The sequence below is a fragment of the Chlorocebus sabaeus genome, chromosome X (genome assembly GCF_047675955.1).
Source record: "Chlorocebus sabaeus isolate Y175 chromosome X, mChlSab1.0.hap1, whole genome shotgun sequence".
NCBI classification, from domain to species: Eukaryota; Metazoa; Chordata; class Mammalia; order Primates; family Cercopithecidae; genus Chlorocebus; species Chlorocebus sabaeus.
In genome coordinates this window covers 105674441-105701401 of record NC_132933.1, presented here as the reverse complement: position 1 = coordinate 105701401, position 26961 = coordinate 105674441, and the positions used below count along the sequence as shown (strand labels likewise).

General features: G+C 40.2%; 1 protein-coding gene across 4 annotated transcripts in view; it reads left to right on the top strand.

The window, feature by feature from the left end:
• The window catches only part of JADE3 (jade family PHD finger 3), a 149348-nt gene that overhangs the window by 115994 nt on the left and 6393 nt on the right, over positions 1-26961 (top strand). For all 4 annotated transcript variants that reach the window (XM_037992904.2, XM_007991497.3, XM_007991496.3 and 1 more), the window contains 4 exons: positions 1622-1833; positions 7345-7512; positions 11680-11796; positions 26279-26749. In XM_037992904.2, the coding sequence (XP_037848832.1) occupies positions 1622-1833; positions 7345-7512; positions 11680-11796; positions 26279-26749 (968 nt within the window). The remainder of the gene's footprint in view (positions 1-1621; positions 1834-7344; positions 7513-11679; positions 11797-26278; positions 26750-26961) is intronic.

Below are 26961 nucleotides of genomic sequence, written 5' to 3'. Positions count from 1 at the left end.
TGAGGTTCCTTTGGTATTTTGTAACTAATTCTCCTTGGATGAGTTTTTTAAACAAACTTTTTGTTTTGGAATAATTTGATTTACAGAAAAGTTGCAGTTAGTACAGGGAGTTCTCATATACACCTCACAGTTTCAGTTCCCCTAATGTTAACATCTTACTTTACCATGGTACATATGTCAAAACTACAAAACCAGCACAGGTACATTACTATTAACTTCAGACTTTATTGGGATTTCAAGGGTTTTTCCACTTACCACCTTTTTCTATTCCAGGATCCCATCCAGTATACCACATTGCATTTAGGCTTGGAAGAATTTTAAAAGAGGATTGCAGTATCTCAAGCTTTTCTTTAGGGTGAATGATATTGCAGTGAGGTATCTAAGAGCTGAAAGTAAACTTTTTAAAAACAATATTAAACGTATTATGAATTAAGGACTTTTTTGAGTGCTGACTACATATTAAGCACCATACTAAGCAATTACTTCATCTCAGCTTCACAACAAATCAGTGGGTTTCTTATTATTATACTTATTTCATAGATAAGAACACTAAGCCCTAAAGAGGATAAATAACCTGTCAAAGTTTACATAGCTAATATGAGGTAAAGTTGGAATTTTAATCCAAGTTTTCTTGTAACCAGACACTATATTCCTTTCCTCCAAAAAAAAAAAACTGTGTAACTTGTCTTGGCTGGAAGAATGAAACATAAGGCCTGGACAGTTTTTGGTTTCATAAGTAGCCACAACCTTAAAATGATAGTTTATGTGGAATTCTAAAGTTTCCTAGGACATCTTATATTACAAATGAAGTGGAATACTTGGGTACGTTTGTTTTGAATCATTTTGAGGATTATTCCTGAGTTTACAAGTTGTTAGAATAAATACATAAGTGCTCTCACAAAATTTGATTAGTAAGTGTGGAAGGCTAAGATAAAATAAAGATATAGCTGGAAAAAGGAATCAGGAAGGTAATTTCAGAATTGAAGTTAGAGCTTTGTGAATATTAATAGGTTTATATGTTGTTATAGTTTGCCATTGAAAAATATTATTAGATTTTTTTAAAAGTTATATTTGAAAAACAAAATATTTTATATGTGTAATCACCTACACGTAGGACCTAGAATTTTCTATTATGGGCTTCATACATTTTCATATGAAATTTTCCTTGTATAATCATTATATATGCTCATTGAAGCTAACTTGCTAAGAATGAATTATTATGTCCAAATAGTTATGTGATTTTAATTACTATGCTACAAATGATCGTGTCCAGAATTATAAAGCTTGGTGAAAGTCCTCCTACAGTGGGAATAAGAGAAAATAGAGATTTAAGAGGAGACTGGCTAGAATTTGGACAAGAAATCGAAAGGGTCAGTAATATATCTTCTAAGGAACATGGTGAAATGTATATCTCCTTTCATGTGTCAAACACTAATACATGATTATAGGTAAATTTTAGAGTAGTACTAGCAAAAGATTTTTTGAAATCTGGTTGTTTTAGAGCAGGAAAGAGATGTTTTTATCCTTAGAATCCTACCCACTCCTGCACTGGGCTCACAGTAGGTGATTTGGGAATGACAGCTGACTGATGGGTTGATTGATTGTTTGTATTTCTGTGCAGGTTGTGGGCCAGTTGATGAGAATCTTATGGAAAAGACAGTAGAAGTCCTGGAACGCCATTGCCATGAAAATATGAACCATGCTATTGAGACAGAGGAAGGGCTAGGCATAGAGTATGATGAAGATGTGATCTGTGATGTGTGCCGGTCTCCAGACAGTGAAGAAGGGAATGATATGGTGTTCTGTGATAAGTGTAACGTCTGTGTGCATCAGGTTAGTGAGAGTGGAGACCGTCACCTCCCTACGGTCAGCCTTTCTCAAGCTCAGTGATGATCTCTAGCACCCATATCTGGGTAGCAGCTTGCATTTAAGGGTGAAAATAAAGATTTGGCCTGGTTGTTCTTCAGTATTTCCTCTAGAAACAATACTTCTTATGACCACCAAGATGACTTGCTGACTAACTTTACCCCATGGGGCTAAACCCAGGTCTTTATTGTGTCACTTTGTGCCCAGACCATTGGGATTGCCTTGTTCAGTTCTCCCCTAGGCCCCTGCCCCAGGGGGATCTCATTGCTGCCTGTGTGAGGTCTCTCCTCTGCCTTCAAATCTCCATGGCCTCATGAGGTTACACCCATAGTCAGTAACCTTGGTGAGTTTACACTTCCTACAAATAGAAGTCCAGACTCCTTATCCTGGCACTCAGGACCCTCCCCCATCCCCTAAACATGCCACTCCTAAGAAGGTCCACCCCACTTTTAAAGATCACAGAATTTTAGGACTGCAAAAGACTGTGTAACTCTTCAATCTTACACAATACCAGGAGAGGTGAAGTGACTTTACCCAAGCTGGTTATTTGTCATTCTTTCTACTACACTGCCTTTTTAATTAATAATGATTATGATATCAACCCTCCTCTCAGCTCTTTCCATTTTTTCCCCCACAAGCACTATGCTCCAACAAAGTAAGATTACTCAAGGTGCAGTGATGAATATTCCTGACACTGTCCTATCTCCCATGTTTCAGCTGCACTCCAATTTGTAAATGCCTCCTCCTATCTCCCAGCTATCAAAAATTACATATTTTTCAAGGTCTAGTTCAGATCCTTTCTTGAACTCCCTTGCCCTAAGTGGTTTTTCATTCTTCTGAACCTGTTTATATTTCATTCATTTTGTTAATTTATCTAGCAAATAGGTACAGTACTCCATGGGCCAGGATTGTGCTGCATGCTGAGGACACACTCAGTGATGAAGAGAGGCAGACATGGTCTCTGCCCCCAGGGAGATCATAGTCTGGTGTAAGAAATATAAGGAAACTGCCAATTTAGCATCATATGCCAAGTGTTTTTATAGATATAAGTCCAAGCTGCTGTGGAAATGCATCTGTGAGAAATGAGGGTCAGGGACAACTTCCAAGAGGTAGCATCCAAGCTAAATCTTAATGTCCAAAAGGAGATGTCAAGTAAACCAGCAATGTGTGTTCAGGCAGAGGAGAAATGTTCATACAGGGTAGTGAAAGCAGGCAAAGTATGTCAGAGGCAACTGAAGGCTTCAGAAACTATAAAGTGGCAGAGCAGAGTAGGGAAGGCATGGAGAGTGAGGGTGGAGAGGGATACAAGAGACGTGTGTAAAGGACCTTCTGACAAACTAAGGAACTTCAGTTCTGTCCTGTCAACCCTGGAGGATGTGATTTGTATTTTAGAAAGATCATTCTGGCTATAAAATGACTAAAATAATTAGAATAGATAACATAGCAGATAGAAACCAGGGCTTAAGATTATTTTAATTCCCTGTGCCACCTAACCTAACCAACCTGTATGTAAAAGGTACTCACAATTATGTGACCAATTGGGTCCTTTTCTTCATTTACCTTTAACAAAGTGAATTTTGAAAATTTGTCTTTACTTTACCAATTATTGGCATTTATATCAGACTTTAAGTGACAGCAGAAAATGTTTACCACTTAACTATGAACTTAAGTATTATATCTCACGATACAAGCCCACAGTCCCTTCTCTGCAATTCCAAAATTATAAAGTTCTGAAAACCACATGTTTTTGCTGAAGTTTCACACCAGAACTGATTTGAGGACAATACCAGAACCCACCCAGTATGAGGCCATTTGTAGTCCTTATCCATTTTATGTAAATACTCATATATTTTGTTAGAGAACTATTAATGTGTTTGGTTATATGGCATTGCCCCTGGTCCCACTGGGGGCTTAAGCCATATACTATATATATACTTTCTTAAGATCTGAGCAATTCTGAATTTCCTAATTTTTCTTACCCTAGAGGTTTCAGATAAATGATTGTGGATCTGTAGTAGGCTTAAAAGGAATAGCATAAAGGTCATCTGTATATATTTCCTATGTTTGTCCTTTACAGTTGGGACAAAATAGTAAGTATTCTCAGATTCTTTAACAAAATCAAATGTAGCATAATTATCTCCAATGCTATTTATTAGTCTTGAAAACGATTCCGGTAATGACTATAAATGATGCCCCTTTTTCACATAGAAAGAGATGAGATGACAATAACTGACCAGACCTTGCAGAATGTAAACTGGTATGTATTAAAGCTGGGACATTGGTACCCTATAAAGTTTCACATAAGAGATTCTTCCAAAGTGAGTATATTTACTGGGATTCTAAAGAGATACTTAGCTTAGAGCTCCCTCTGTTGGCTGAAAAGTGACTTAAAATGCTTTGGAAGCTTTGGTTTACTCCCTAACAGAATGGGGACATGTTGACATCTGAATTTATTAAACATGATTTTTCTTCTTTACTGACACCATATTACATTTCAGTGTTTGTTCTTCAGTGACAAAAATACACTTATAGTCAGTACTTTAGAAGAGATGTGTACATAAGTAGCCTTTAGATTTTAACAATGAATTTACCATTTTTTCTTTAAAAAATGTGAAAGTTGGGCCGGGCACAGTGGCTCACGCCTGTAATCCCAGCACTTTGGAAGGCCAAGGTGAGTGGATCACGAGGTCAGGAGTTCGATACCAGCCTGGCCAATATAGTGAAACCCCGTCTCTATACAAAAATTAGCTGGGTGTGGTGGCACGCACCTGTAGTCCCAGCTGCTCGGGAGGCTGAGGCAGGAGAATTGCTTGAACCCAGGAGGCAGACATTGCAGTGAGCCAAGATTGCGCCACTGCACTCCAGCCTGGGAGACAGAGTGAGACTCCATCTCAAAAAAAAAAAAAAAAATGTGAAAGTTAGGGCCATTCCAAGTCCTTTTACATGTATCTATGATCTTATGACCATGAGTAAGTCCACAAAAGGGCTCAGTAAATGATGTTCTGCCCAATAAACTGACCAGGAGCTAAAGGATATTCTAGGAGCTGGCCTCTGACCTCTCTTCCAGTCTGAAAGAGACTCTATTTTAGGGAGGAAGCTTGCTTTCATTTCCTAGCAAACATTCTGGGCCTCAGACAAAGAGCTTTAAAGGTTAGAAACCTTATAAAATGATGCCTTGCTGTTGTGAGAGGAGCCTACCTAGAGTCCAGCTTCAATTCTTGAGCTAAACACATTTGTTCTATCCAACCACCTGCTCAAGCTCAGCATAGGGGGCATTCAGGTAAATTGATGATAACAGCTCTACCTCTAGTGACCTTAAAATCTCATTGAGTTCTGTAGGCCAGGGTTAATTAAAAGAAAAAAAATTACTTACATCTCACTGAGGAGAGGAAACATGACAGCAAATGTAGACAAAAAGAATACATGGTGCTGGCCGGGTACTGTGACTCACACCTGTAATTCCAGCACTTTGGGAGGCCAAAGTGTGGTTCAGTTGAGCCCAGGATTTTGAGAGTAGTCTGGACAGTGTGGCAAAACCCTGTCTCTACAAAAATTAGCTGGGCAGAGTGGCACATGCCTGTGCTCCTAGCTACTCAGGAGGCTAAGGTAGGATGATTGCTTGAGCCCAGGAGGGGCTCAGTGAGCCAAGGCTCACTACGAGGCTACAGTGAGCCAAGATCATGCCACCTCATTCCAGCCTGGGTGACAGAGCAAGAGCCTGTCTCAAAAATAATAATAATAAAAATAAAGAACACATGATGTTGACTGCGTACCTGGTGAGGGAAATTGCATGGAGTGGAGGGCGGGAGTCAGGCAGTGGGACAAACACAAGCGGCTACAGTGACCTAAGCAAGTTTTTTGGAGGGGCCTGGAGTTTGAACCAGGTCTGGAAGGGTGAGAAAGGTCCAACTATGCAAAGAACAGTTAACCATGTAGAGCAGGGAAACTGCTTAGACAGGACATGAAAATGAGAATGACCAGTTATGGAGAAAACCAGGAGGCCTGCCTGTCCAAATCAGAAGCCCTGTGTTTGGGTATAGTGGGGCATGAGATCGGATAGTGAGGTACAAGGAGCAGCTGGCTTTAGATAAGGAACCAGTAAACTTTTTCTTTAAGGATCCGCTGTAAATATTTCAGTCTTTATAGGCCACATACAGTCTCTGTTACATGTTCTTCTCTTTACAACCCTTTAAAAATGTGAAAACCATTCTTAGCTTGTTGGCTTTATAAAACAGACCTTGGAAAACAGCCAACCCCTAGTTTGGATGGTGGGGGGCAGGTAAGAGTAGAAGGAATATCTAAAGGGCTTGCCACTGTACAATGGTATGGATTCTTTTAGTGAGGACAATCTGGCAGCCAAGTAGAGGAAGGGTTGAAGGTACAAAGGGGGAAAAAGAAAATGCAGAAATTAATCAATCCAGGCATGGCATAATGAGAACTTGGATAGAGCAAGTGGTGAGGATGGAGAGGAAGGTCAGAGTTTTGGGGCCACTGTAGGGAGAATAGCAAGCACCAGGTCAGCAGATGAAAGAAAGTGAATAATACAAGTCTAGGAATTTGGATCTGGAAGATAGGAAGAATGGTGGTGACATGGAAAAAAGGAGTTTGGAAAAGGACCAGGTTGTGGGGGGCAGATATTATGGTAACTGTTATAACTTGAATCTGAGCTGCAGGTGAATCTCCTGAGGCAGACAAGTTTTGAAGCTGCCATATTGAATCAGTTAGTCTCTAATAGAGTAGAGCAGTAAGGAGGAAATGATGGGCAAAATTGGGGATAGCAAAAAGGAAGTCTAGAATGTCTCCCAAACTAATCTCCAGTCTTTCACAGTAATTCATTTATTTATTTGTCCAACTTCATTCCATAAAGGATTTGAAGCACCTTCCAGAACTCGTTATGAATTATTGTGATTAGTGTAATATTCTATTCAAGATTCATTCACAAGTCTCTTTCTTCAACCCAAGCAAGCAATTGCTATGATTTACTGAGTACTTTTTATGCACTAGGCGTTAATAGGCTTTTTATAAACGTTAGTTCATTTGCTCCTCAGAAGTTTCATTCTCTTTATTTTCTAACATTTTTTTCTTGATCACAGCAGTGTATGATTTTTAGGAAATGTTCAATAAGTGTTTGACTAATTATAATACATAGTCATTGAAGAAGCTTTAGAAAACAGACCAAAAAAATGCTGTAATCACAACACTTAGATAACAGTTGGGCTAATGGTTGGCTGTGTCTCCTAGTCTTGTTCTATCATCCTTAAAGTCAGTTCTCATGGACAGACATGCTGATCTTAGGACAGATGGTGGAAGTTGCTTTTTTGAGTATTTTTAAATCACTCGATACTGGATATAAACTTGTTCAGCCTTATTTGCCTTTCTCCCAAAAGCGGAGGATACTCTGTGACTGTGTATCAGAACAGATACCAACCCTGGTGAGAAGGTACTGACCATTCTCCCCTCTCCTCCTCGTACCTCCAGGCCTGCTATGGCATCCTCAAGGTCCCAGAAGGCAGCTGGTTGTGTCGCTCCTGTGTCCTGGGCATTTATCCGCAATGTGTGTTATGTCCAAAGAAAGGTGGAGCCATGAAGACCACCAAGACAGGGACTAAATGGGCTCATGTCAGCTGTGCCCTGTGGATCCCAGAGGTAAGAATTCATCCAGGCCTGTGAGACCATTTGCTCCAGGGTGTCCCTGTTCCCCACAACATTCAGACTGATTCAGGCTTAGTATGGAGATGCTTCATGCTTGCCCATGTTTCTGAAGTAGTGGTACTTCCACTTGAGCTACCTCAGATCCGTCTTGGATGCACACGTACATGTAAGCCCATGCTGATTAATATATAGGTGGTATCCCGTGGTATTTGGAATAATACCCAAATATGTACACGATATTTGGGTATATCATGTATGAATTGATAAATTTGTATGAGAGGAGAGACACAAAAGACCAGGGTGTGAGCAGCAGGATTTTTTAAGGTAAAACTTATGTTTAGATGCCAAATTTTAAGTGTAGAGTTTTGTGATATTTTACACTTGTATGTATCTGTAACCACAACTCAGACCAAGACATCAAATACCTAAAAATAGACATAAAGCACCCCAGAAAGATCCTCTGTGCCCACTTTCCAGTCTCTGTCCCCCAAGAATAACCATTTTTATCTTGATCATGATAGATTAATTTTGTCTGGTTTTAAACTTCATACAGTATGTATTCTTTTCGGTCTGGCTAACACTCTATGTTGTGGTATGTATCAATAGTTTATTCCTTTCTATTGCTAATATTCCATTGTATGGATATACTCTGATTTATTCATTTTCCTTTGATGGTATTTGGGTTGTTTACATGTAGGCTATTACAAATTGAGCAATAGCTCTTTGTCTACTGTGATAGATGCCCTTTACCTTTTTTAATTTTTATTTATTTATTTTTTATTTTTATTTTTATTTTTGAGACAGAGTCTTGCTCTGTCGCCCAGGCTGGAGTGCAGTGGCGCAATCTCGGCTCACTGCAAACTCCGCCTCCCAGGTTCACGCCATTCTCCTGCCTCAGCCTCCTGAGTAGCTGATACTACAGGTGCCTGCCACCACACCCGCTAATTTTTTCTTTTTTTTTTTTTTTTTTTTTTTTTTGTATTTTTAGTAGAGACAGGGTTTCACTGTGTTAGCCAGGATGATCTCGATCTCCTGACCTCAGGTGATCCGCCTATCTAGGCCTCCCAAAGTGCTAGGATTACAGGCATGAGCCACCGCACCCAGCCAATGCCCTTTACTTTTTGAAGCTCTTTTCAGGGCTTACACTCAACATCTGCCAAAGACCCTCTTTATTCAAACTTTGATTTGTCATCTAGCCTGGTCCTTCAGTTGCTGGTATTTCCTCAGTGGCTACATGTACACTAACTTAATTAAACTGGGGCTTACAGACATTTCTTCTTCTTATGGTTGCCTTTTTTTATTTCTTTAGCTATGTGGATATCCCACTCATATCCTGTCTCCCCAACCACTATCCAAGCCAGCAGATTTGTTAGGCAGTTTAACTGCTTGACAAGAGAGACTGCAGAATCTAGTTAATGGGGAGCTGATATTATATCAGTAACTCATTCTCCTTTAAGATTTTCCTGTTTTTAATCTTGTTAATATTGGTTCCAGGGAGTTATTGTCTAATAAAGAAGCTCACAGAGTTACACTAAAAGTCCCATATATATACTTTTGTATTCCTATGGCTATAGACATCAGTATTTTAAAAAAATATTTGAATAGTAATTTCTTTTTCTCACTAAGAACATCTAGACATAAAATAAACTCAGGTTTCTGGCTTGAGAATGACTGTTTTCCAGCAGCAAATCCCCCAGCTAATAGAGTAGGCTCTCAGCTTATAAAAGTCCAGAACATGACTCAGGAAGAGCTCTTTAAAAACAAAATAAGCTTTCTCAGTTATTGACATTCTCTTATGGTTTCTAGTTCTTGGTTTCTAGTGCCTTCTGGACTATTCAAGATCTGTTAGTTTCCTGATGTGGGCAGAACCAGTACTAGTTTGGCATCCTTATTTGACAGTTCTTCACCTTTTAAAGCTGTATCTCTCTTAAAAACTCATGTATATATTTGATGGGGTAGGGGGAATGAAAATACTTGTTACCAGCAGTTGCTTGACCCCTTATTTTCACATGGAAAAGAATATTTTCATCTTTTTTTAAAACATCCCTTTCTGCTGGGTGTGGTGACTCACGCCTGTAACCCAAGCACTTGGGAGGTCGAGGCAGGCAGAACACCTGAATCCAGGAGTTTGAGACCAGCCTGGGCAACATGGCGAAACCCCGTCTCTATTACAAATACAAAAAATTAGCCAGCTGTGGTGGTGCATGCCTGTAGTCCCAGATATTCAGGGGCTGAGGTGGGAGGATCACTTGAGCCTGGGAGGTTGAGGCTGCAGTGGGCTCTGATCCTGCCACTGCACTCTAGCCTGGATGACAGAGTGAGACCCTGATTCAAAAAGGAAAACAAAAAAAGCATCCCTTTCTTTTCAGTACTCTCCCAAAGACTAATTTCACTTTGAAGCTACTTTAACTGAGGGAGTAGGGTAAGCTCATGATCGTCACGTGGTTTTAAAGACTTTGGTTTTAAAATGTCATCCTCATCCTTTCTACTTACATTCTGCAGTCTCTTCATTATACAAATGTGCTGTTTTCCAACAATATCATGGTTCCTTTGTAAACCAAATGGAAAGACTTGTCACTGCCTCTGTTTTTCATCCTTAGTTGATCAAATGAAACAACAAGGCATGTAGCACCATCTCTTAACATAATAGATACTCGATTTTGTGAATTTTAGTTACTTTCAGTAGCTTTCTTTGGTTCCTAAGTAAAAGTGTTCATTAAGGTAACCTTGGCTGGGTGCAGTGGCTCATGCCTGTAATCCCAGTACTTTGGGAGGCCAAGGCAGTAAGTTCACTTGAGGCCAGGAGTTCAAGACCAGCCTAGGGTAACATAGCAAGACCTCGTCTCTACAAAAATAATAATAATAATTTTTGATTTTGTGGGTACATATTAGATGTATATATTTATGGGATGCATGAGATTTTGATACAGGCATGTAATGCCTAATAATGACATCATGAAACATGGAATATTCATCCCCTCAAGCATTTATCCTTTTTGTGTTACAAACAACCCAGTTATGTTCTTGTAGTTATTTTTATATGTACAATTAAGTTATTTTGACTATAGTCACCCTGTTGTGCTATCAAATAGTAGGTCTTATTCATTCTTTCTATCCTTTTTGTACCCATTAATTATTGCCACCCCCCGCCTGCCCTGTTCCCCCCACTACCCTTCCCACCCTCTGGTAACCATCCTTCTACTGTCTATCTCCTTGAGTTCAGTTGTTTTTATTTTTAGATCCCACAGATAAATGAGAACATGCAATGTATGTCTTTCTGTGCCTGGCTTATTTCACTTGACACAATGACCTCCAGTTCTATCCATGTTGTTGGAAATGACAGGATTTCGTTCTTTTATATGGCTGAATAGTACTCTATTGTGTATATGTACCGCATTTTCTTTATCCATTCGTCTGTTGATGGACACTTAGCTTGTTTCCAAATCTTGCCTATCGTGAACATTGCTGCAAAAAATATGGGAGTGCAGATACCTCTTTGATATACCGATTTCCTTTCTTTTGGGTATATACCCAGCAGTGGGATTGCTGGATAATATGGTAGCTCTATTTTTTTGTTGTTGTTTTTTTTTTAGAATCCTCCAAACTATTCTCTATAGTGGTTGTACTAATTTACATTCCCACCAACAGTGTATGAGCATTTCCTTTTCTCCACAGTGTATGAGGGTTCCCTTTTCTCCACTCTTCACCAACATTTGTTATTGCCTGTCATTTGGATAAAAGCCAAAAAGAAATTTTTTTTTAATTAGCCAGGTGTGGTAGAGGCTGTGGTGGGAGGATCACTTGAACCCAGGAGTTCAAGGCTGTAGTAAGCCATGATCACACCACTGAACTCTAGCCTGAGTGACAGAGGGAGACCTTGTCTCTTAGAAAAAAAAAGAAAGAAAGTGAAAGGTAATCATGCCTAGTCTATACTCCTATTCTCTCATCCCATATGTGAAGTATTTATATTACTGGAAATGAGTGAAGGACTGAGCAGTGGAAATAACTTTTGTTTATTCTTGATTCCATATTAACCTTAAGAGATGTGACTTACCTCATTGTTTTGATGTTCTTAGCTTTATGTAACATCATTTATGGTTTGTGAAAGGTACTTCTGGGATGCCTTGGTACTTCTGCCTTATGGTGGTATTTTATTTGTAGGTCAGCATTGCTTGTCCTGAGAGGATGGAACCGATCACGAAGATCTCCCACATCCCACCCAGTCGGTGGGCCTTAGTCTGCAACTTGTGCAAGTTGAAGACAGGGGCTTGTATTCAGGTAAGTCCCCATGAGAAGTAGTAGAGTGGGCTAACACCAAATTAGCTGGACTCACCCTCCCAGTGAGAGTGTCCTGTCTACTGAAAGGTCACTCAGGAGATCACCCACCTACTCTTAGGGCTCTGCCATTGTACAGACCATTTCTGGAAATCCTTTTTTTGGATATTGCCTCTGGACCATTAAGCTTATTCTTTTCAATATTCGTAGTGATAGTTTATCTTCATCCTTTGCTGTCAGAGCTGATGAATTAAGTGAGTTCTAAAGCTAGATGATACCATCCTGGGTGGAAACCGGCTATAATTCTGAAACAACCAGGCCCATGTTCCTTTTTTTTAATTTCAACTTTTATTTTCAATTTTGGGGGTACATGTGCAGATTTGTTACATGAGTCTATTGCGTGATGCTGAGGTTTGAAATACATTTGGTCCCATCACCCATATAGTGAGCATAGTAAGTACCCAATAGGTAGTTTTTCAGCCCTCGTACTCTCCCTTCTCCCTCTAGTAATCCCCACTGTATTTTTCCTGTCTTTATGTCTGTGTATACCCACTGTTTGGCTCCCATTTGTAAGTGAGAACATGTGGTATTTGATTTTCTGTTTCTTAATTAATTTACTTAGAATAATGGCCTCCAGCTGCACCCATGTTGCTGCAAAGAACATGATTTCTTTTTTTTGTTTTTTTCTTTTTCCAACTTTTATTTTCTGTTCAAGGGCACGTGTCCAGGTTTGTTACATGGGTAAATTGTATGTTGCAGAGGTTTGGTGTACAGATAATTTTCTCACCCAGGTAATCATCATAATACCCAACAGGTAGTTTTTCAGTCCCCACCCTCAGGTAGGCCCCAATGTCTGTTCCCTTCTTTGTGTCCATGTCTACTCAATGTTTAGCTTCACTTATAAGTGAGAACATGCAGTATATGGTTTTCTGCAATTAGGGGAGACATGGATGGGATTGTGAACAGCCAGTTACCTCCAGCAAAGGCACAAAGGTTGCCTTGTCTTTCCATGTTATTTCTCCTTCTGTCCCAAATGTAGTAAGATGGCTCTGCTGGCTAGAGGGATGGAAAGGATGACCTTTCACCTCTCAGACCTCCTGCATGTGAACTGCAAGCTGGTTGGAGTTATATTTGCCTGCCGACCTCCTTCGGTGAAGAGGGGACATATAATATCATTGCACAGTGCAGGGGTCCGCAACTGCCAGACCACAGACAAGTATTGGTCCATGGCCTGTTAGGAACCGGGCTGCACAGCAGGAGATTAAGTGGTGAGCAAGCAAGGGTTACCCGTCTGAACTCCGCCTCCTGTCAGATCAGCAGTGGCATTAGATTCTCATAGGAGTGTGAACCCTGTTGTGAACTGCGCATGCAAGGGATCTAGGTTGAGCGCTCCTTATGAGAATGTAATGCCTGCTGATCTGTCACCATCTCCCATCACCCCCAGATAGGCTCGTCTAGTTGCACGAAAACAAGTTCAGGGCTCCCACTGATTCTACATTATGGTGAGTCGTATAGTTATTGCGTTATATATTACAATGTAATAATAATAGAAATAAAGTGTGCAATAAATGTAATGTGCTTGAATCATCCCAAAACCATCTCCCCCCAGTCCATGGAAAAATTATCTTTCACAAAACTGGTCCCTGGTGCCAAAAAGGTTGGGGACCTCTGGCTTTAGGGATAATGACGCTAGGTGCTTTGTGAGATTTCTTGCTGTCTGGCATGACAGTATTTTCCAGGCTTATCGTGTAGATTTCTTACTCTAGACCTGGGATTAGCTATTCCTCCAAGGAACCCAGGGTCTTTTACTGGGACGTTGTAATTGAAGAACATAATCTGGACCCCCAAAGGCCCTTTTAATTTTTTGAATTCATTCTTATATCTGACAGAATTGGCTACTTCCTCTTTTTTTTAACCTTTCTTGGATGATTTTATTTATTTTAACTATGCCACTTTAAAAATAATAAAGGAAGAATATTTAAAGGAAAACTCTTTTCATGGGGACTACTACCCTAGGACATTGCCTGTGTGTTTAAGCTGTTTCCTGGTTGCTGCCCATATGTGAGTCCCTTGAGGGCCAAGGTTGTGCATCATTCTTCTGTGAATTTCCCTGGCACAAAGTAGAGTGCCTGCCCATTGTTAGTGCTTAATTATGGTTTATTGAATAAATATATTCATATTTTATTGTACCATGGATTCATTTGTGATATGCATTTCCCCCTCTAAAAATAATATATTTTTCATTTTTCAGAGTTATTATTTGGTCATTTTATAGTAGCACATTGGATTTATATCCAGGAACTTATTTTCTTTATTGTAGTCACTGCAATTTCCCTCATTTTTGCTTTTGTTGTAGGACAGGGTCTCACTCTGTCACCTAGGCTGGAGTGCAGTGACACAATCATAGCTCACTGCACCCTTGAACTCCTGGACTAAAACGATCCTCCTGAGTAGCTGAGATCACAGGTGCACACCACTACACCTGGCTAATTTAAAAAATTTTTTTGTAGAGACGGGATTTCGCTGTGTTGTCCAGGCTGGTCTTGAACTCCTGGCCTTAGGTGATCTCCTGTCTTGGCCATCCAATCCAAAGTGCTGGAATTACAGGCATGAGCCACCGTGCTTTTTCTTTTTTCTTTTTTTTTTTTTTTTTTCTTTTTTGACAGAGTCTCACCCTGTTGCCCAGGCTGGAGTTCAGTGGCGCGATCTCGGCTCACTGCAACCTCTGCCTCCTGGGTTCAAGCGATTCCCCTGCCTCAGCCTCCCAAGTAGCTGGGATTACAGGCATACACCACCACACCTGGCTAATTATTTGTATCTTTAGTAGAGACAAGGTTTCACCATGTTGGCCGGGCTGGTCTCGAGCTCTCGACCTCAGGTGATCCACCCACCTCGGCCTCCCAAAGTGCTGGGATTTCAGGCGTGAGCCACCGCACCTGGCCCTTTTTTTTTTTTTTTTTTTTAAAGAGAGACAGAGCCTTGCTTTGTCACTTAGGCTGGAGTGCAGTGGTGAAATCATAGCTCACTATAACCTTGAACTTCTGAGCTCAAGCAATCCTTCCACCTCAGTCTCCCAAGTAGCTAGGTCTATAGGCACACGCCACCATGGGTGGCTAAGTTTTTTGTTTCATAGAGATAGGGTCTTGCTGTGTTGCCCAGGCTTATTTTTTTCCTACAATAATTAGTAAGTGGCAATAAGACTTTGGTAAAAAGCACAGTGGCTCATGCCTGTAATCCCAGCACTTTGGATTGGAAGGCAGTAAGAGAAAATATTGGCCTTGACCTTAACAGACCTGGATTGTATTACAGCCCTGATGTGCCACATTCTGCCTCTATTATGGTTATTTATCTTTGAGTTTTATCTGCCCTACTAGACTGTAAGCTTAGACTTTCATCCTTAGATCCCCTATACCCAGATCTGGTAGACAGACAGTTAATATTAGATTGATGGATGGATGATGGATTAACAGATTGAGAGATGAAACATTCTGGTGTAAGTTTCTCATTTGCGGAGCAATGGTTCTTACTTTCATTACTTGAGTTCAGATTCTTTATTTTATAAAGGTCTTACCAAATTGACACTCTTACAATTTTGATTATAAGGAATTTCATTACAGAGACTCCTCTGCATGAGGAAAGGGGAGGAAACGTAGAAAGGACTTTGTCATACAGCTTGAGTGCCAGCTCAGCCACAGTAGAAGAAAGCATCAGATAGATTCCTAAGGTTCTTGACTCCAGGCCGTGGGTTCCAGATAATATCTCTGGACCCACCCAGGGCCAGGAGGAATTCACCACCCTGAAAGGAATGACACAAGCCTTGCTGGATTTGCCACCTACTGATTGTAGAGCCCTTGGGACATGAACAAACATAGGTGGTAGCCGGGCAGTGATCACTGCAGGCCTTGGGCGAGACCCAATGCTGTGCTGGCTTTAGGTGTGACTAGGTGCAGTCCCAGTAGTGGTGGCCATAGGGGTGCTTATGTTAGCCCTCCTCCATCTCCAGGCAACTCAGCACAGAGAAAGAGACTTCATTTGTTTAGAGGGAAGTAAGGGAAAAGAATAAGAATCTCTGCCTGTTAATCCAGGGAGTTCTTCCAGATATTACCCAGTAACACCAAGGTAGTATATCTACGAGTCTACAAGAGCCATGGCATTACTAGAGCAGATATGGCTGTAGTGACCAAAGACTTAGATCACAACACCCAAGTCCCTCTGAATACCTGGAAAGTCTTCCGAAGAAGGATGGATACAAACAAGCCCAGACTGCAAAGACTACAATAAATGCCTGACTCTTCAATGCCCAGACACCGATGAACATCCACAAGCATCAAGACCATCCAGGAAAACATGACCTCACAAAATGAACTAAATAAGGCAACAGTGATTAATCCTAGAGAGACAGATATATGACCTTTCAGATGGAAAATTCAAAGTAGCTATTTTGAGGAAGCTCAGCAAAATCCGAGATAACACAGAGAAGGAATTCAGAATCCCATCAGATAAATTTAACAAAGACATTGAAATAATGGAAAAGAGGCTGGGCGCGGTGGCTCATGCCTGTAATCCTAACACTTTGGGAGGCTGAGGTGGGCAGATCACGAGGTCAGGAGATCGAGACCATCCTGGCTAACATGGTGAAACCTCGTCTCTACTAAAGATACAAAAAATTAGCTGGGCGTGGTGGTGGGCCCCTGTAGTCCCAGCTACCTGGGAGGCTGAGGCAGGAGAATGGTGTGAACCCAGGAGGCGGAGCTTGCAGTGAGCCGAGATAATGCCACTGCACTCCAGCCTGGGCAACAGAGTGAGACTCCGTCTCAAAAAAAAAAAAAAAAAAAGAAATAATGGAAAGAATCAAGCAGAAATTCTAGAGCTGAAAAAATGCAATTGATGGACTGAAGAATCCATCAGTCTCTTAACAGCAGACTTGATCAAGCAGAATAATTAGCCTCAAGACAAGCTATTTGAAAATGCACAATGAGAGGAGACGAAAGGAAAAAGAATGAAGTATGCCTACAGGATCTGGAAAATAGCCTCAGAAGGGCAAATCTAAGAATGATTGGCCTTAAAGAGGAGGGAGAGAGAGAGAGATCAGGGTAGAAAGTTTATTCAAAGAGGTAATAACAGAGAACTTCCCAAATGTAGAGAAATGTATATCAATATTCAAGTACAAGAAGGGTTATAAAGCATCAAGCATAACTAACTGAAATAAGACTACCTCAAGACATTTAATAATCAAACTCCCAAAGGTCAAGGATAAAGAAAGGACCCTAAAAACAGCAAGAGAAAAGAAACAACATACAATGGAGCTCCAATACATCTTGCAGTAGACTTTTCATTGGAAACCTAACAGGCCAGGAGAGAGTGGCATGACATATTAAAAGTTTTGAAAGAGAAAAACTTTTATCCTAGAATAGTATATCCAGTGAAAATATCATTCAAACATGAAGGAGAAATAAGGACTTTCCCAAATAAAAGCTGAGGGATTTCATCAACACCAGGCCTGTCCTACAAAAAAATATTAAAGGGAGTTCTTCAGTCTTGAAAGAAAAGGTTGTTAATGGCAATAAGAAATCATCTGAAGGTACAAAACTCACTGGTAATAGTACACAGAAAAACATGGAATATTATAATATTGTAATTGTGGTATGAAAACTCCTACCTTGAAGAGAAAGACTAAAAGATTAGTCAATCAAAAATAATAACTATGATAACTTTTGAGACATGGACAGTATAATAAGATGTAAATAGAAACAGCAAAAAGTTAAGGGAATGAAGTTGAAGTATAGAGTTTTTGTTCTCGCCTTGCTTGTTTGTTAACTTATTTATGCAATCAGTGTTGTCACCAGTTTAAAATATTGGGTTATAAGATATTATTCTCAAGGCCCATGGTAAACCTCAAATCAAAAACATACAACAGATACACACAAAAATAAAAAGCAAGAAGTTAAGACATACCACCTGAGAATATCATCTTCACTAAGAGGAAGACAAGAACGAAAGAAGGAAGGAAGAAAAGACCACAAGACAACCAGAAAACAAATAAAATGGCAGGAATAAGTCCTTACTTATAATGGACAGAACTCTCCAAAAGACACAGAGTGGCTGAATCAATTCAAAAAACAAGGCCCAATGATCTGTTGCTTACAGGAAACATGCTTCACTATAAAGACACATATAGGCTGAAAATAAAGGGATGGAAAAAGATATTCCATGCAAATGGAAATCAAAAAGCGGAGTAGCTATACTTAATAGATTTAAAGAAAACTATAAAAAGAGACAAAAGGATCATTATATAATGATAAAGCGTTTAGTTCAACAAGAGGATAGAACAGTCGTAAATATATAAACACCCAATTCTGGAGCAACCAGAAATATAAAGCAAATATTATTAGAGTTAAAGAGATAGACCCCAACAAAATAATAGCTAGAGACTTTAATACCTTGCTTTCAGCATTGGACAAATCATCCAGATAAAAAATGAAGTATCAGACTTAATCTGTACTATAGACCAAATCAACCTAATAGATATTTATAGAACATTTCATCCAACAGCTGCAGAATATACATTCTTCTCCTCGGCACGTGGAGTATTCTCAAAGATAGACCATGTGTCAGGTGCCAAAACAAGTCTTAAAATGATTTTTAAAAATTGAAATCATCAATTATCTTCTCTAGCCACAGTGGAATAAAGCTAGAAATCAATAACGAAGAATTTTAGAAATTATACAAACACTTGGAAATTAAACAACATGCTCCTGAACGACCAGTAGGTCAATGAAGGAATTAAGAAGAAAATGTTAAACTCTCTTGAAACAAACAAACAAACAAAATGGGAACACAACATACCAAAACCTATGGGATATAGCAAAAGCAGTACTAAGAGGAAAGTTTATAACAATAAGTATGTATATCAAAAAAATAGAAAAACTTCAACCTTATGATGCATCTTAAAGAACTAGAAAAATGAACAAACAAAACCCTAAATTAGTAGAAGAAAGGAAATATAAAGATCAGAGCAGAAATAAGTGAAGTTGAAATGGAAAAAAACAAAGATCAACAAAACAAAAAAGTTGGTTTTTTGAAAAGATAAAATCACCAAACCTTTAGCCCAACTCGAAAAAAAAAAGAGAGAAAATCCAAATAAATAAAATCAGAGATGAAAAAGACATTGCTACTGATACTGCAGAAATTCAAAGGATCATTAGAGGCTACTATGAGCAACTATATGCCAACAAATTGGAAAACCTAGAAGAAGTGAACAGATTCCTAGATACATAAATAACCTACCAAGACTGAACCATGATGAAATTTAAAATCTGAACAGACCAGTAACAGATGGTGAGATTGAAGTCATAAAAAGTTTCCCCTCAAAGAAAATCCTGGGACCCAGTGGCTTCACTGCTGAATTTTACAAAACATTTAAAGAAAGAACTAGTACCAGTGTTACTCAAACTATTCCAAAAAATAGAAGAGAAGGGAATACTTTTAAACTCATTCTACAAAGCCAGTATTACGCTGATACCAAAATCAGACAAAGACACATCAAAAAAAGAAAACTACAGGCCAGTATTCTGGATGAACATTGATGCAGAAATCCTCAACAAAGTACTAGCACACCAAATTTAACAATACTTTAAAAAGATCATTCACCATGACCAGTTTATTGAGGGTTTTTATCATGAAGGATGTTGAATTTTATCAAATGCTTTTTCAGCATCAATTGAAACGATCATACAGTTTTTGTCCTTCATGCTGAAGATACGATTTTTCACACTGATTGATTTGCATATGTTGAGCCATCCTTGCGTCCCTAGGATAAATCCCACTTGGTCATGATGAATGATCGTTTTAAAATAACTAAAAGGGTATAATTGGATTGTTTGTAACATAAAGGATAAATGTTTGAGGTGTGGGATAGAAATTGAATAAGATAGAGTGGCTAGAATAAAAATCTTGAAAAAGAACACCAGAGACTGATTTAGGAATTAAGGCATATCATTCCCCTTTGAAGAAACTTTGGGTTGGATGCAGTGGCTCATACCTAAAATCCCAGTGCTTTGGGAGCCCGAGGCAAGAGGATTGTTTAAAGCCAGAAGCTCAAGATCAGCCTGGGCACGGAAACTCTTCTTACAAATGTGGATTTGTAAAAGGTAGCATTTTTCCTCTAGTGAAAGCATTTGAAAAAGTATTTTTCTTCTACAATTACTGAAGAATATATAGAAAATTATTTTTTCCGGCCACGCACAGTGGCTCACACCTGTAATCCCAGCACTTTGGGAGGCCAAGGCGAGCGGATCACCTGAGGTCAGGAGTTCGAGACCAGCCTGACCAACTCGATGAAACTCCGTCTCTACTAAAAATACAAAAATTAGTTGGGCATGGTGGCATGTGCCTATAATCCCGGCTACTCAGGAGGCTGAGACAGGAGAATCGTTTGAACCCAGGAGAGACAGAGGTTGCAGTGAGCACCATTGCACTCCAGCCTGGGCAATAAGAGCGAAACTCCATCTCAAAAAAAAAAAGTAAATAAACCACAGTGAGATACCATTTCATACCTACTAGGGTGGCAGCAATAAGAAAGGCAAACAATCAAGGATGTGGAAAAATTGGAACCCTCATGCATTGCTGGTGGAAGTAAAAATGATGCAGCTGCTGTGAAAAAAGTTTGGCAGCTCCTCAAAATGTTAAACATAGAGTTACCTTATAAACCAGTAATTCTACTCCTAAGTATATACCTGCAGTTTAAGATCACCAAGACCATTCTCAGGTTCAGTAATTCACTAGAAGGACTCTCAGAACTCAGAGGAACAGTTATGCTCATAGTTATAATTTATTATAATGAAAAGATACAGATTTAAAATCAGCCGAGGATAGAGGCGTATGAGGCATGGTCCAGGAGAGACCTGGAATGCAGCTTCCCATTACCCCTGCCAGTGGAGTTGTGCAGATAGTGCTTATTTCTCCCAGCAACAGTATATGATACACACAGAGTATTGCCAGCCAGAAAAACTCACCTTTGGTGTTCAGCGATTTTATTGAGAGTTGGCCACGTAGGCATTGCTCACCATCCACGTGGCTGACGTTACTCTCCAGTCCCTCCAGAGGTCAGGCTGATAGAAGGTGCCCCAAAGTCTCTACCATAAATCACATTGTTAGCATAGACTATCTCACTTGGCCCAAGGACCCAAGGTAAACAAAGACACTCTTATCAGGCAGGACATTCCAGGGGCTTAAAGGTTACTTCTAAGGAGCTAAAGACAAACAGCCAAACCTTTCTTTAGACAAGGTTATCCTTTACCGCACAACACCCAAGAGAAATAAAAACATATATCCACACAAAAACTGCTGCATAAATTTTCATAGCACCATTATTTCATAACAGACAAAAAGTTAAAACAACCCAAATGTCCATCAACTTGATGAAATGGGGTATATCCATACAACTATTTTTTTTTTTTTTTTTTTTTTTTTTTTTTTTTGAGACGGAGTCTGGCTCTGTCACCCAGGCTGGAGTGCAGTGGCCGGATCTCAGCTCACTGCAAGCTCCGCCTCCCGGGTTTACGCCATTCTCCTGCCTCAGCCTCCCAAGTAGCTGGGACTACAGGCGCCCGCCACCTCGCCCGGCTAGTTTTTTGTATTTTTTTTAGTAGAGACGGGGTTTCACCGTATTAGCCAGGATGGTCTCGATCTCCTGACCTCATGATCCGCCCGTCTCGGCCTCCCAAAGTGCTGGGATTACAGGCTTGAGCCACCGCGCCCGGCCCATACAACTATTTTTTGCCCATAAAAAGGAATGAAGTTCTAATACATGCTACAACATAGAGGAACCTGAAGAACATGCTAAGTGAAAGAAGCCAGACTCACACAACCACATATTGTTGTAATTCCACTTATATGAAGTGTCCAGAATAGGCACATCAATAGAGACAGAAAGTAGATTAGTAGTTGCTTGGGGCTGGAGTTGGTAACAGGGAGTAACTACAAATGGACAAGATTTGGAGTGGGCGGTGATGAAAATATCCTGGAATTACGTAGTGGCAATGGGTGCATGACTGTAAATATATTTGAAAACCATTGAAATGTACACATTAAACTGGTGAACTTTATGGTATATAAAATATATCTTAATAAAGCTGTTTCTGTCATTTCAGTGAATGAATATAATGACCATGCTGTAATGCATGTAGTGAAGTGTTTAAAGACATGTGTCACATAAAAGATGCTTTGTACAAATGCTGTTTGCTTGCCACAAAGAGAACAGTGCTATCTCAATTTTTTATTTTAAATTTGTAAAGATAAAAATATTTTTTTAATAGGTGTAATGAAACCTCTCTATCACCTTCCATGGTTACAATGGAAATAAGTGAGATGTATGCAAAGGCATTTTATTTAATAGAATGTGCCAGACATATGTTTTAGAAAAGAACGAATAGGTATCTGGTATCTGACTGGCACCTTTCTTTTTTTTTTTTTTTTTTCTGAGACCGAGTCTCGCTCTGTCACCCAGGCTAGAGTGCAGTGGCGCAATCTCGGCTCACTGCAACCTCCGCCTCCCGAGTTCAAGCAGTTCTCTGCCTCAGCTTCCCAAGTAGCTGGAATTACAGGTGCCCACCTGTACTTTTTAGTAGAGATGGGGTTTCACCATCTTGGCCAGGCTTGTCTTGAACTCCTGACCTAGTGATCCAACTGCCTCAGCCTCCCAGAGGGCTGGGATTATAGGCGTGAGCCACCGCGCCCAACCCTTTTTTTTTTTTTTTTTTTTTTGTCTTCAGGATCTCACTCCCGTCGCCCAGGCTGGAGTGCAGTAGCACAATCACGGCTCACTGCAGCCTCAACTTCCCAGGCTTAGCCTCCCTAGTAGCTGAGACTGCAGGTGTGCATCACCACACCCAGCTAATTTTTGTATTTTTTGTAGAGACAGGGTTTCGTCATGTTGCCCAGGCTGGTCTTGAACTCCTGGACTTAAGCGATCCTCGCCCCTTGGCCTGCCAAAGTGCTGGGAGTACAGGCGTGAGCCACTGCGCCTGGCTCTTCTTTTTTTTTTTTTTTTTTTTTTTTTTTTTTTTTTTTTTTTTTGAGAGGGAGTCTCACCCTGTCGTCCAGGCTGGAGTGCAATGGCGCCATCTTGGCTCACTGCAACCTCCACCTCCTGGGTTCAAGCAATTCTCCTGTCTCAGCCTCCCAAGCAGCTGGGATTACAGGTGTGAGTCACTGTGCCCGGCACTCTTCTTTTTTTTAATGGCAAGATTACTTTGTGTTTTTTTATTTTTAGTAGAGATGAGGTCTCACTATGTTACCCAGGCTGGTCTCGAACTTCAGAGCTCAAGCGATCCTCTCACCTCAACCTCCCAAGGTGCTAGGATTATAGGCGTGAGCCACCATGCCCACCCAGCCCAAGTTTTATCTTTTAAATTGCAATTTTTATTAACACATTGTAGTTGTACATATTTGTAGGGTATAATTTGATGTCTTTATGTGTGTTGTATAGTTGAATCAGGATATTTAGCATATCCATCATCTCAAGCGTTTATCATTTCTTTATGGTGAGAACATTCAAAAGCCTCTCTTGTAGCTATTTTGTAAAATATAATACCCTTCTGTTAACTATTGTCACCCTGTGCAATAGAACACCAGAACTTATTCCTCCCAATTATAACTTTGTGCCCATTGACCAGCATTTTTTCACCACCAAAATATATAGATCTCCAGCTATAAATACCACAGAATTATCTTTTTTGAAAAGAGTTGGATTTTATGGCAGTTTCCTAAGGCATATTTTTCATATAAGTACCCAATTCTTGTCTGTGCATTATCTTTTGTTTTGAGTAATTTATGTTTATATTTATGTCTCTATATTCTATAAATGTTCTATAAATTTGACCTGAGAAGATCTGTTTTTAGCTTCCCAATAATAGTAGTTTAATGTCACTTATTCTTTCCCTTGAATAGAAAACCATTTGTTTTTTCTTCCCATATGTTTAACAGTTATTAAACAGCAAAAGAGTACTGTGCCCAACACTTTAAATCTTTTACTAAAGAATACCTTTTACTTTTGTTTCTCAAATGTCTGACTAGTTTCTTAGTCAAGTAATAACAAAAGGTACCCAGGTAAAAGTACATCTTGAACTTTCATCATCCTGATTTTCGAGAGGCTTCAGTGTAATATAACAAACTTTTCTGATAGTGGTGTTAAAAGCCAGGGTGGACCATCTTAGGAGCTTCTTATCTGGAAGAATTCAGTAAGTGGCTAGATTACCACTTAATTGGAAAGTGGAGGGGGATGTGTATAGAGTGGGAGATGGAGGTAGAAAATCAGGTACTCTAGAGGAAATTCAAGCAATAGTAAATGTGAGGCTGGATTAGATGATCTTAGAATTATATTTCATCCCTGGAATTCTTTATCATATGAAATTAATTTAAATGAAATATGGAATACGCCCCTTTAAAACTTTGACAGTTTCCAGTATTCTCTTAGGTGTTGAATTTCTCAATCTTAGATAATCTATCGGGCCTTTGCATTCTTTTTGTCTTTATTCATATGTAAGAGTTAACACTTGGCTTTAACCGTAAGAATTCCCAATATTTCCTTAGAAATGAATCTTCCCTTACTTTCCCCACTTCCTCTACATAAACGCATAGGTGCACTCATGCATTTTAAATCTTTGGGCAGCAGCATGCAGTGGCTCATGCCTGTAATCCCAGCACTTTGGGAGGCTGAGTTGGGCGGATCGCTTGAGGCCAGGAGTTCGAGACTAGACCAGCCTGGCCAACATGGTGAAACCCCATCTCTACTAAAAATCCAAAAATTAGCCAGGCATGGTGATGCACACCTGTAGTCTCAGCTACTTGGGAGGCTGAGGCAAGAGAATCGATTGAACCCAGGAGGCAGAGGTTACAGTGAGCCGAGATCGTACCTCTGCACTCCAGCCTGGGCAACAGAGTGAGACTGTCTCAAAAAAAAAAAACTTTCCACAGTGATGGAAATGTTTTACGTCTGTGCTGTCTAGTGTGGTTAAAATGTGGCTACTGTGACTAAGAAACTAAATTTTTTAATTATACGTAATTTTAATTTAATTAAATTTAAGACTGGGCGCAGTGGCTCACGCCTGTAATCCCAGCACTTTGGGAGGCCAAGGCAGGCGGATCACTTGAGGTCAGGAGTTCGAGACCATCCTGACCAACATAGTGAAACCCCATCTCTACTAAAAATACAAAAATTAGCCGGGCATTGTGGCACATGCCTGTAATCCCAGCTACTCGGGAGGCTGAGGCAGGAGAACTGCTTGAACCTGGGAGGCAGAGGTTGCAGTGAGCCGAGATTGCGCCACTGCACTCCAGCCTGGGTGACAAAGTGAGACACCATCTAAAAAAATAAAATAAAAAATTAAATAGCCACTCATGGCTACTTGGCCACCAAGTTGGACAGCTCAGTTCTATAACAACAATTTCACGGGGCATGGTGGCTCACACCTGTAATCCCAACACTTTGAGGGAGGCTGGGGCTGTTGGATCACTTGAGCCCAGGAGTTCAAGACCAGCCTGAGCAACACAGATTCCGTCTCTATTTTTAAATATTTTATAAAATTCTTTTTGAGATAGGGCCTCACTCTGTTGCCCAGGCTGGAGTGCAGTGGTGTGATCTCAGCTCACTGAAGCCTGGACCTCCCGGGTTCAGGCAATTCTCATGCCTCAGCCTCCCAAGTAGCTGGGACTACAGATGTGCACCACCATGCCCAGATAACTTTTGTATTTTCAGTAGAGACAGGGTTTCGCCATGTTGCCCAAGCTGGTCTCGAACTCCTGGTGTCAAGTGATCCACCTGCCTCGGCCTCCCAAAGTGCTGGGATTACAGGTGTAAGCCACTGTGCTCTGGCCTAAAATTTTTATGTTTAAAAGAAAAAAATTCAAGAAGTTAGGTTACTTAGATATTGGAATTCCTGTGATCTTTTTAGAACCAGTGAATGCTCTAGCAATAATACTGACTTTGTGTGTTTTCTTTTGTTTGTTTATAAGCATTTTCTGAGCAACTGCTTCTTCAGTAGTTAATGCAAAATGAAAGACACAGTTTCTGTTTTTAAGATCTATCCCTAAGGACTTGACAATTGATATAGGTACAGTGTGAAAAGTCCCATTATAAAAGCATTTATAGGGTGATGTGGGAGACACAGAGAAGAGACTACATGACTGTTTACAGGAGCCCAGGAAAGCATCTCAGAAAACTCGATGCTTGAATGCTTGAGCTGAAACCTCAGAAGGAGTGTTTGAATTTTTTTTTTTTTTTTTTTTTTTTGGCCTCTGTGTTTACTATTTTCTGTAAGAACAGGTTTCTTGGGTTACTTGTAAAGCATCTGTTATGGTCAGTTCAGGACTAACTTTCTCCCGGTCTTTCCTTTGCTTCCTACAAGCTATCAATTTAGGTCCAGAAACATAGGGCTCTCCCTTTTCCTCCAACCCTGCTACCTTGACGCATATTTTCTTCCTACAGTGCTCTATAAAAAGCTGCATCACTGCCTTCCACGTCACCTGTGCCTTTGAGCACGGCCTAGAGATGAAGACCATCCTAGATGAGGGAGACGAAGTGAAGTTTAAGTCATATTGCCTCAAGCATAGCCAAAACAGGCAGAAACTTGGAGAAGCTGAGTACCCCCACCACAGGGCTAAAGAGCAGAGTCAGGCCAAAAGTGAGAAAACTAGCCTGCGGGCACAGAAGCTTCGGGAGCTGGAGGAGGAGTTCTATTCCTTGGTACGAGTGGAAGATGTGGCTGCAGAGCTGGGTATGCCCACACTAGCTGTGGACTTTATCTATAACTACTGGAAACTGAAGCGGAAAAGTAACTTCAATAAGCCATTATTTCCTCCAAAGGAGGATGAAGAAAATGGGCTGGTGCAGCCAAAAGAGGAAAGCATTCACACTCGAATGAGAATGTTTATGCATCTACGCCAGGACCTGGAGAGGGTAAGGTGACCAGCTGTGACTAGTATATAGGTTTCGGTCTGTGTAGAAATGGAGATCCCACTTCCGGTTTAATAATGGTTAGTCAGCTCATAATAGTGTGGGCTTCTGTGTCCTTGCTTATCTTCTGATCTCTTTGTGGCCCCAGACTTTTGGGCTCTGTGTAAATTCTGGCAGGCACATCCAGGGGATTTGAGAGGCCTCACGTATATGCT